Source organism: Artemia sp. Qi Xiang Cuo, chromosome 6 (genome assembly GCF_049724085.1).
Source record: "Artemia sp. Qi Xiang Cuo chromosome 6, ASM4972408v1, whole genome shotgun sequence".
Lineage (NCBI taxonomy): Eukaryota > Metazoa > Arthropoda > Branchiopoda > Anostraca > Artemiidae > Artemia > Artemia sp. Qi Xiang Cuo.
The window spans coordinates 74,575,247-74,588,154 of NC_142799.1; the positions used below are offsets into that span (position 1 = coordinate 74,575,247).

At 32.6% G+C, this 12,908-nt stretch overlaps 1 protein-coding gene across 4 annotated transcripts in view; it reads right to left on the reverse strand.

Moving 5' to 3' along the window:
* Window positions 1-12,908, reverse strand: part of LOC148951589 (uncharacterized) — an 81,361-nt gene that overhangs the window by 53,761 nt on the left and 14,692 nt on the right. For all 4 annotated transcript variants that reach the window (XM_089090355.1, XM_089090358.1, XM_089090356.1 and 1 more), the window contains exon 3: window positions 7,133-7,404. In XM_089090355.1, coding sequence (XP_088946481.1) covers window positions 7,133-7,404 — 272 coding nt within the window. The remainder of the gene's footprint in view (window positions 1-7,132; window positions 7,405-12,908) is intronic.

Consider the following 12,908-nt stretch of genomic DNA (forward strand, 5'->3'; position numbering starts at 1 on the left):
TCTTTCAGAGAATATTGAGGGGACTCTTGTACTAAATTAAAACACGTTATGTGCATGCAGGGTTTCGAAAGGGCGCAACTCAGGAATGACTAAGTATATTAACTTGGAGTTTTCAGGAAATGATAAAAGAGATGGTGAAATGAGCAAAAAGACAACACTTACACGCTGCTACTACTACCACTACTTGTACTGCTGCTACTACCACTACTAGTACCACTAAAACTACTGCTTCTGTAGTGAGTACTAGCAAGACTGAGGATATTGAAATGGACATCTGAGGAAACGTTGAGGGGAAAGTTGAACTAAATCATAACATACTATGTTGCATACAGATCGCTGACACAGGCGTATCAGCAAAATTTACTGAACGGCTCTCCGTATCAAGATGAAACTTCTAGAGCATCATGAGAAAGGTGTTCGACGGGCCAAAAAGCAACATGTACCTGCTACTGCTGTTATTAATACTACTGCTACTATTACTGATGCAACACTATTACTGCTACTATTGCACCTACTACTGGCACTAGTACTAATAAAGCTACATGTATGAAGGTGTAAATTTGACAAAATATTGAGGGGGAATTTGAACTAAATCAAAACCCACTATGTACATGCAGATTGTCAAATGGACAGAGCAAAAGAATGGATTTTGGTATTCAACTGACCAAAGGGGAAGGTCAACTGACCAAAAGGTAATTTGTGCATACTACTACTAGTGCTACTACTACTACTGCAGCTAAACTACTCCAACTACTACTTCAGTTGTAACTTTAATTAAAAGCGCTTCAAAAAGGGGTCAAGAGGGCACATCATCAATATTTTTGGAACGGCTTACCGCATCAAGATGAAACTTCCGGTGTGCTATGAGAGGGGTATTCGACTGACAAAAAGACAACATATACATGCTACTACTGTTACCACATCTACTAATACAATACCACTAGTGCGACTACTTCTCCTACTACCATCACTACTACTATGATACTAGTACTATTATGGCTAAGTGTATGAAGGTGAAAATTTGAGAGAATATTGAGGATAAATTTGAACAAAACCAAAGACACTATGTGCATGCAGATTGTCAAAACTGAGGGGTATCAAATATGCTCAAATACTGAGCATTGACGAAACATATCAGCAATGCTTCAGGAACGGTTTATGGTATAAAGTTGAAAATTTCAGCGTGTGTTGAAGGGAATGTTGAAGACAACCAAATGTGCTATGTGCATACTGGTAATAATGCTACTACAACTATTGCTACTATGCAAGCTAAATCAAAACAAACTATGAGGACATGGACTTTCAAAAACGTGACAAAGCAATATCTCAAGAACAGCCTACATTATTAAGTTACACTTTTAGGGGAAAGTTGTGGCGGATTTTGATCTAGCCAAAAGGCACTATGTGTATACTATGAATACTATGACCCCGATTACTGTTGCCCATTATGCTTTAGAATTAAACATTGTTTTAAAACTAAATCAGAAGGCACTCTGTGTTTGTTGGTTGCCAATAAGACATCTCAGCAATATCCCAAAAACAACTGAAGGTAAAACAAGTTTTTCAAAGAAAAGTAAAGAGCTCATTTAAACCAAAAATGGTAGGAATCAAGTAAAATAATCTTCCAAGCGTAAAATTACCAAAAATCACCATTAATAAACAAATGAAACCCAAACCGAACAGAAACTACAATAAATAACCGAGTCCAACTCAAAACAAGCAGAAATCAACATGAGGAGGGCTGATAACCTGAGGAGGGCCTTCTCAAGATCAGAACATAATTTGCACTTTACTGACAAAAATAAACAACAAATGAATGTAGATTGACAGTTTATTATTCATATACTGATATTTATTTCTGAAAGTCTTAAAAGTTTTTGATTTATTAAAGTCAAAAAGTCAAAACATTTAGAATGTATTTTGTTTTCAGTGAAGTTAAAACTGAACTTGATTAGTCAATTATTATAATTTCTGTTCGTTTTGGGTTTCATTTATTTATTGATGGTGATTTGCGGAGGTTTTACACTTGGAAGATTATTTGACTTTATTCCTGCTCATTTTAGGTTTAATGGAGCTCTTTACTTTTCTTTGAAAACTTATTTTTAACATGAGAAATCTGGACTATATCTTAATGCAAAGTATCTATGGTTCCTCAACGTCCTGCAATTGGTATGTAGTAGACTATAAAATGACACAAGAATACAGGGTGGCCATACACAGATTATTAAGACAGGCAGTTGGACAAATCCCAACAGTTTTACCCATAATAATTCTAGACCATATACAAATATAAGGCATCCATGGTCTCTCAATGTCATTTTACCAGCGCTTGAGTCTAGAAGACTCCAAATACACCCTAGGATACGGAGTAGCGAAGATGAATGAGGCCCGGCATGAATGCAAAACCACAACCACTTTAAAAGCAGTTCAATGAGTATCCTGGAACAGGTACAAGATGAAACCGTTACTAATAATATGACAGTTAATCCTTTAAAGTCAGGAATGTTAACAATTAATTTCCATAAGAGCTCCCACTTCTTTCATTTGCCCAATCCCCCCCCCAAAATATAAGCAAGTAGTATGAAACTACTGGATGTCATCCGCTCTAGTGACTTCATTCTATATTAATGGTATATTAAAATATACAAATGCCGCATTTTCCGTCTTTAACCTCCTTAAAAAATTCGTCAAAATCCCATAGTTTAAGAATTTTCCTAGTTAATGTATGCCCAATCCTTGAGTACACCTATTCTATTTGGAATCCAGACATCTCTGACGAATTTTAAGACAGACTAGAGGCAATCCAAAAAAGGAACTAAAGAATTATCTTCAATGAGGGCGAAGACCCTTCTCCGGAGAAACAAGCTAGTCGCCCTCAAGGAAAGGAGAATAGAATTTTCCTTAAGGTTCGCCAACAATACCTTCCACAATATCCGGTCGAGTTCCCTTTTCCCTAGTCAATTTCCCCCCTCCGACCTCGCCTACCTTTTTCTTCTTTACCCCCCACTCTTTTTTTTAACTTTCGGTTGTTTAATTCGCAAATTTTGAGCTTTCTTTTTAGTCTCTCGTTTCTTTGTTTTTGTTTTTGTTTTTTTGTTTTTTTGTAATAGAAGGTATTTTGTAATTTTTAGACTAAAATTGTATTAGTATCTTTATTTAGTTTACTCCCATTTGATCCTATGAGTTCTAAACGTTTTTTACTTTCTTTTTAACATTTTTTATAGGTATTTTGTAATTTTTAGTTATGAGACTAAAATTGTATTAGTATCTTTATTTAGTTTATTCCCATTTGATCCTATGAGTTCTAAGCGTTTTTTACCTTTTTTTTAACATTTTTTACAGCCTCCTTGACATTTCGATTTTTTTTATGCCTAGCCCTATTATATTAGCTTGCTTTATGTGTTTGTGTGTGTGGGTGTTTACTGACTCAAAAATGCCAATTCGGTCCATATGGGTTTATGATAAACATTTTTCAGGAAGAAATATCATCTTACTTTAAGACAGGGCCAGATCTAGGGGGGCTAGAGGGGACAAGCGTCCCGACTGGCACGCCCGGAGGCGGCAAAACAAGTTTAATTTATAATATTTTCGGGCTAAAAGTGTAATATTTATAATATTGATGGTGCGGCAGAGGGAGGCAAAGTCTAAAGTTACCCCCTCCCCTCTGAGAAAAAAACCTATATCCGGGTCTGTTTTAAGAAAAATAAATTATAAATATATATTAATTTCTGTTCAAAAATATTAAATGAAGATATTATGATTAACATAATTCTGATCGTCAAATTGTTTACAGGAGGTTTGAAAATGCTCACCAGGAACTTCAACACACGAATTAAAATGTCTCAACATATTTCCAAAAAAAAAAGCTTGCCAGTTCATTTTGTCCTATTTAGGCAATTGTATTGCAAATGAACTCTCAAAATACTTAATGTTGGTCAATGAATAATCCCAAGAAACGCCTGTGAGATGCCTCTAGATGATACGAAAATAGGCGTTGGTATGCTGTTTCAGACGTGCTAATTTGCGTATCCACACTCATGGTAAACATTTTCAACACTTTCAACAAACCATTGAATGTCCATGTTGTTATTCATAATATCATAAGATAATATAACATTCATACTTCATTATATATATTATTACTTTTAAATTATAATGCATTAACAATTTACTATTATGTAGGCATTTGCGCTTTTGTATTCACAGCGGTTATATTTCATCTTAGCAACTGGAGTTACCATAAAACATAAATTTGAGTATCTTAACTTTTAGAAAAGGTACTATTTACAGGTCCATGAAGCGTAGCAGTTGGCCTGAAAATTTTAAACAGAACAAGGACCATCGCACACTTTTTAGAGCACATAATTATATTCCCCTTTTTACAGTCCTATGTACACACATGGTAGCACTATATCGTCGATGAGACCATGCAAATGCTTAACTTCAAAAAGCACAATTTTACACCAAATCAGGCATGATTGCAGATAGACAGCAGGGACTTCTGGCCCATTCCCTTCAAAACTCAAGAATCTTGTGACTTCCCTCCCCTAAATTTTAAACAGCATTCTTAAAACAAAACGCTTAGTTTTTGCTATTATTAAGTGGTTGCCTCCCCCCCCCCAAATAAAAGGCACGTACATGAACCAAAGTATCTGAATTCTTCAATATTTCAGATCTTTTCACGAGATTAAAAGAACATAAATTGGAACGGAATGATAGTAAATCAAATATAAAAAATTAATCTGTGTGATGTTTAACAGGGCCGGATAAAGGGGCGATTGGAGCGATTGGGCCAGGAGTCTGAAGGGGCCCCGCGCTGCCATCAAAATGAACAATTAACTTTCGATATAGTGAAATGTTCTTAACAATTCCAAGAAGCGTTGCTTCTGGAGAGAGATCATTTTCCAGGCTAAAACCAATAAAAAAACTACCTGATATCAACAATAATCAGGATAGACTAAAAAGTTAAGCAATTATGTTGATTAAAAGTGAAGACGCAAGGGAAATAGATTTTAAAACCGTTTTAGATGAACTTGGAGAACAAAAATTTAGAAATATGTACATTCACGTGTCCATATTCGGTGATACAAATTGCAAAAGGCATTTTCATAATATCTAGGGGACACAAACGTAAATTAAGGTAAGCACAAAATGAGCACAATAAAGAAGAAAAGAGAACAATACCGTAAGCTCAACATGAATAAACTGGACCATCAAATGAGACAATATCCAGAAAACGACCTGAGAAATGTAAATGTACGACGGGTCATAATGAACAACCTAGACCATCAAAAGTGACAAGACCAACCAAAGCCGCTACGGCAAAAGGCAGTGTAAAATGTCCGAAGCAATGGTAAACGAAAGTAAAGATCAAAGATATATGTAAATAGAATATTAAAAAAAACAACAATTAAAACATGTCAAAACGAAATTGAAAAGCATAGAAATATGGTTTAAAAAGAAAAGTTGCAGCGGGAATCACAACGACACAAAAACAAAAGTGAAGAAAGAACAAAATATGCGGTTACATGACATATGACAAGAACGAATCAAAATGGTAATAAAGAACATATTTTGTATATATTATATATATATATATATATATATATATATATATATATATATATATATATATATATATATATATATATATATATATATATATATATATATATATATATATATATATATATATATATATATATATATATATATATATATATATATATATATATATATATATATATATATATATATATATATATATATATATATATATATATATATATATATATATATATATATATATATAATTGCATTTTCATGTAACCTTTAGCATAACTGTTTGTGTCTCATAATATTTCTTCCAAGAGATCTATTGGGTTATGACTGATCTAATAATTTAAAAGATGTGAAAGGTGTTTCTTAACATCTCCATTGGGGTCTAAAAAGGACATTTGGCAATATGAATATAGTCCAAAGTCACCTTCAGAGGTATATGATGGGTATGCTGCTAAATTGATTGTGTGATAAATTTGCCCAGCTGTTTAACATTACGACTTTAGCTTAAAGCATTAAAATATTACGACTATTTTTGGTTCGATCATCGCTTACGCTGAATGAAGTTAAAGTAAAATATGAGTTCCAGTTTCGTATTTGTTTGTGGAACTCTTTAAAGAGCAAGTGATGTCCTATAACAGGCCAAACAAATTCATTTGGAAATCACTGATGCAGGAATGCAGTTCGACCAAGCAGGCAGCAGTCCCCAAGTAACTCATCTTTCTTCGCTACTTTTACTGTTGGATAATGAAGGACTCCACAGTTAATACATACAGAGTTGAAGGGCCCCAATGACTTGTAAATAACATTTGTGTAGTTTACGGCATCTTTATAGATATTTACTGGATTTTACGCCACAGTTAGTTAGCATCGAAGATTGCGATGGTGCTGTTCTAACATAATACTTGTTTTCTTCTGCGCTTTCATTTTTGATCCGTTCTTACTCTCGCTGTCCTTTAACAGCACAGTTCTTTGCTCTTGACTGTCACTTTTGACACGTTCTTATTTCTACTGTTGCTTGTAATTATTGCTGCTGATTATCTTCTAACTGCAAATTTCTTTGTTCTCTGCGGTCGTACACTATATATATATATATATATATATATATATATATATATATATATATATATATATATATATATATATATATATATATATATATATATATATATATATATATATATATATATATATATATATATATATATATATATATATATATATATATATATATATATATATATATATATATATATATATATATATATATATATATATATATATATATATATATATGTTGGATTTGGATTTTACTTAAAAAATTAATTTATAGATGGGGTCCCGCACTTAGTCGATCCGGCCCTGATCTTTTATACTTCATTTTGGTATTTAATTCCCCTCTTTTTTGAAATTTCTAGTCTTCACAATTACTTCTTCTGGTATTGAATATAGACAAAATCCAGTTTAAAATTTGGCATAACTCCAGCGTATTAAAAAAAAAACGATGATAAATGTTGTCCTACACATTTACATTGCGCTTTTTGCTTTTTTAACGGATTAATAAATAATTTACCCTCTGAAATCTCTGCTTTTCGAGCAGGTTTCCGCGTTGATGAAGACAGAGAAGCAGTCATTTCATCCACTATGATTGGGGTCCTTACAAATTGTTTTTTGGCTTCCTTCTGAGAATCTTCTGCCTCCTCCAAAGACCTCTTTGATCCTTTTGATGTAAACTCCACATAGCGTTCAACTTTACTTCGTTTAGTTGAAGTGTCAGTGTCAGGAATAAAAGGTCTTTTGGGTCTCTGCAATGCTACTTCGTCTAATCTAATTTCAGTAGCTATTCTAAAATGAAAAAAAAAAAAACAACAACAAGTAATTGGACATTTTCCCTTGTACAAAAACAACTTTTACATGGTTGCGTTTTCATTAGCCTGAATTGGTTCCTTATTTACTTAGCGACTGGACCAAAAATGCCATTAATCTTTACTAAAAGAGCCTGCTTAAGGTTGTGTATAAAACATCTCAAATTGACCTTAAAACTATTTAAAAACAAGTTTAATTTAGCTAGTCCATAATTAAACAGTAGGCTAGTCTACTCCTAAGTTTTATTTGAAAATTCACTTCAGAAAAAATAAACCTCAAGGAGCTTTACCAAAAAGAAAGAAAGAAAGACCATGATGAATCCCTGCTATAAGGTTGAAGGGATAAAATTATTTCTGTTGCCGCAGTTTACTAAAAAAAGGAATCCTGCGGATCTATCTTGAGGAAAGGAGGATTCTCCTTTCTTTCGGTATGCAGGGACATACATTTTGATGACTGAACAAAAGTAGTTCTGAAAGAATTCACTTGCGATAGGAAAACCGAAAAGGAATTTTTAGGAAAATTTTAACCGTAGAAATTGTTGAAGTTAAAAAAATGTATTTCTTTTGTTACATGTTTTTTTTTTTTTTTTTTTTTTTTTTTTTTTTTTTTTTTTTTTTTACAAAGAGGAAGAATCTTCCGGATCTGTCTTTTGGGAAGGAAGCTTTTCCTTTCTCGCTTTGTTCAGTAGTATACTTTTTGATGATTCAACCAAAACAGTTTTTGGAAGAATTGTCTTGGGACAGGAAAGATATCCAGAAATTTTTAGGAAAATGTTAACCTTAGGAATTCTGTAAGTATAAAAATGTATTATATGAATTCCGATATAATAATGAATCCCAGAAATAATGAATCCCTGCTATATGGCTGCATAATACCTCCTTTTGGTTATTGACCTGCTCATTCTATTCAACTCCAATTTTGCTAATTAGTACAGTGATACAAAGTGTCCAATTGTAAGAGCGTTACACAATCCTATGCCTCGCAACAAAACAACAAAATACGAAAACAAATAAGAAACGCGAAAAACAAAACATCTCACAAAGAAAGAAAAACCTTCGATTAAATTTTGATTGAGGAATATCAGTTCTCTATGTGATTGACAATATATAGACTAACTTTAGAATAACTTATGGCAGTATAAGAACTTAATACTGTTCTTTTCTTTAAGTGTACTTAAGTTGTCACAGGTTTAACCCTCAATTGAGGGAGAGTCCCCTATACTCCGCTTCTCCACAGGAACGAGAAGGACATCAGCAATTTCTGGATACCTATATATCAAACCCATATAATTTTAACCAAGTTACTGCATATTGTAACTTAATGTTGACCTAAAACGCAGATTTGAATTCTTTTTTGGCATCACAAATTTGTAACTTCTAGTTCAGACAGAATTTATGCAAGCATTTGTATTGAGTTTTGTTCCCCCGCCCCCTCGTAGGAAAAATTATTTGGTATACCCCTCCTCAAAAGGGCTAGAATTTTTTATAGCTCAATGGTTTTTAGCACATTCTTTAACTATTTAGTACATTGCTTACACATACCAGCACACATGGAAGCCATAAAACAAAAACGACAAAAAAACCCGTGACAAAGTCCACAATGTCTTTCAATACAACATGAGATGACAAAATCAAAACAATTAGAGTAACTTTTTCTAATGAATACAAAACTATTTCTTTTCCTGCTGTCTTCAGGAAGTTTCCCTGTTTATTTGGATTTGTCTTTCTTTTGAAAGATGGAAGATAAGGGGAAGACCTCCAAATGATTTAAAATTTGAGGGAAAACACTAAATTAAAAAGGAGCGGATTTTAAAAAAAGATTTTGTTAGATAATTGGATGGAAAAAATTCGTCTGTTAGCAACGCCACAAATTTTTGATGTGCTCCCCAAGTACATACAAACGGATCCAGCATATTCCCCCCGACAATTCTCTTCATATGAAATTGAGCAGCCAAAGCGAAATTAAAAGAATTTCCCTTTAAAAGAATTTCCAAAGGGAAATTAAAAGAAATTAAAACAAATTAAAAGAATGAAGAAAAAAAAGAATGAAGAATGAATGAAAAAAAAGAATTAAAAAAAGAATTAAAAGAATGAAGAAAAAAATGAAGGAAAAATATTCTACATATATTCCAAAACACATAAGAGAATATATGATGCAGAATCAAACAGTTCATGATAACAAACTATAAGGGAGGAGCAACTCTGGCCAATAGTAACCAAAATTCTAAAATAACGAATTTTTAACAATTAACACATCACATAATTGGCTTTTATGTTGATTCCAAATATATAAAATTCAGTTAGCTTAATATTACAAACCCAGTGCTACAAACTTGAGAAAATCAGCCTGATTTTTGAGAAATAGAGAAAACACCATCAAAAAGACAAATGATCTTAATGGAAATCATACCATCAGATTCTCTATATGAAAGAAATCCTTACCATGGGGGTTCTAATCACACCTATAATTGTGTTTAGATATTCCTGAGTGAGAAAACATACTCCTATTAACAAAAATATAAAATTTTGTATTTTTCCTAACAGAAATACAATAGATTTATGTTTTCTTTTTTGTTTCCAAAGGATGGTTGTATCCAACCAATGGTCCTAGAAGATCAGATTAGGGCTCATTCAAACGAAAATTAAAAGCTCTAGAGCACTTTTAAAGTGACCAAAATAATTGTGCAATGGGAAAGTGGCGTTTTCTGCCTTTTTGTGACACCAAACTACAATTCTGCCACATGATGGAAGAAGTGCCATCAATTAAAAATTCTGAGATAGCCAGTCAATTTAAAAGAATAAAAAAAAACTGTATACTGAGCATCCCAGTTGCAGAGGAAGTAGCGCCGCACGGTTGCATATTTGTTCCTGAAAAGTCACATATTCCATACAAGTAAAGGTACTTCAGACTGGAAAACTTTCCAATTAATGACTTGTGGACAATATCCAATACTTTTCTGTGAACAGGTGTTGATAACTTTTTTAAAAATTTCTTTAGACAGACTATTACTTGCTTACCTGGAATAAGGAGCTCTTTCAATCTTAAATCCGCTTGGTTCTGACTTAGATTTTGACTCCTTGTTATTTTAATTAAAGTAGAAAAAACCTTAAAAGGTATCTCAGACAGAAAAACCTTATGATGAACGCTTAGTGGACGAGTTCTCGATTGCAAGGGATATGCTGGTGTTATGTACTACAGCTGTAGGCAGGGACGTCATGTGTGGGAGAGAAGGAGACACCCCTTCCCAAATGTTTTCAGCCATTAAGTAAAATATTTAACTCGGTAAAATAATAGCCATTACTTTACTAAACCAATTATTGAAGTTGGCAAAGAAAAAAAAAATAAAGTAATTTTAATAGCAATTTTGCCCAAATGAGTCCTTATAAACGACCTGCCAGTTGGTGAAATCCACTACCCCCTCCCCCAAATATTTTGACTAGTGACACCTGAGGTCAGTACCACACCAAGTCAACGGGAAGTAATTGTTTGTCCTTCTTAGTCCTACCCTGTTATCTCTGTTCACTTCCATCATACAACAACTCTTCTAAAGTTGTCACAAATTTAATATTTCTGTGTTCTACTTTTATTTTAACTTTCATCTTACCCTTCTATGATAGCTCAAACCCCTAAAACACAAAACGAGAACTAAAATAAATAAAAATGTAAAATTAAATGCTGTAGGATATTCGACACAAAAAATTCTGCCTATATATGAGAATACAGGTAGAATATTAAAAATTTCCTTATTTTTTCATTATCTTTATTTGTTATATTTTTCCTTTCCAGAGAGGAATACACATAGCACCATACAAAGGAATGTATTTTCAAATGCAGCATTTCAGGAATAGGTTTTTATTTACCAAAACAGAAAATTATGACTAAATCTGCTGCCAAGTTCTGACAACACTGTATTAATATTAAGAACTTATTAAATACTTGTGTTTTTGTTAGATACATATTTCTCAAAATTCTCATTATTTACAGCCCAATACTACAATATAAAAAGAGCAGCTCTGTAAAAAGTATGGCTGCCACCTCAACCCTTTGCTATAATTAATATAGAATAAATTAATCTTCAATACGGTTCTCGGTATACATAAGAACAATAATTTAGAGCCTCATTTTTGTTGTGAATCCATAGTGCTTTCATCAAACCACAACTTAATAGCAATCATTGGGAAAAGGAAAAATAAAATGTTTCCACTACAAAAGAATCTTTTCAGCTTTGTTTTCTGTTACAATAATACTTATCTTTCATAGATTTTTAAGAAATATAGTCACTACATTTAGAATGGAATAGAATTTTATTTCAAAAATTATTATCACAGCATGACCGCAAATTTGAATTTTACGTCCAAAAAAAAGCACTATATATATATATATATATATATATATATATATATATATATATATATATATATATATATATATATATATATATATATATATATATATATATATATATATATATATATATCTTATAAGCACTATACATATATATACGTATATATATATCATCTTCAGAACGGAACGTTCACGTCAAACATAATTCACTGTAAAAAATACATTAAAAAAGATGTAACACTTAGCTAAAAAGTTAAAATTAAAATAAATAGAAAACAATAAAATTAATGAAAATACATAAAAAATATGATGGGTCAAAACTTAGAAATTTTTTTTGTACATATTTACGAAACTAGGTATAAAACTTTTTGCTAACCTCTGATGGGCACAGCGTACCGGTTGAAGTTTCTCAACAGGCACTGCAACCCTGCGCGGGAGTCGTTTTGCTGTGGATTGAGGGGGGAAGGGGGTTTTGCGGATTGGGTGGATCAGATATTTTCGTCTGAAATCCATGCAGAGTTTCTCTCTTCTTTTTTTCAGAGTTTGCATGTTAAACTTGTCAGCAGCTCTTCATACGACATTTCTGCCTGCTTTGATACTATCATTAGAGCTCTTACGATCCTGGCGTTTTGCTCAGTCGTCAGTCCAAAATGTCATACAGGAGCTGCATATTCCAGAATTGGGCGAATAAAAGATGTAAATATTCAGAGGAGGGAATCTGGAGGGGCACCATGTTTCGAAATAAGCTTGAGCATCTGCAGCCCAGCATTACCCTTTTTTACTAGACTAGATGTGTTTGCTTCCCATTTTAAATCACTGGTAATAATAACTCCCAAGAGCTTAATCTTCCTTACTTTAAGAATATCAGAGATAGTTGGTAGAAAATTTGGTTCAGAAGAATTTAAAAATGAAATAATTAAAATTGAAGATCTACTGTCATTTACTTTCATATTTGAATTGGAAGATTTAGTCTTCACGTTACCAAATAAAATTTGAGCTTTACTACATTCATTTGCTTCACAAATTTCTCCAAGGGTAAAGTCGTCAACATATTTCCAGCGGTCTTCACAATCATTAGCGATATCATTGATCATAACTAGAAAAAGAATAGTACCCAGAACGGTACCTTGAGGTACACC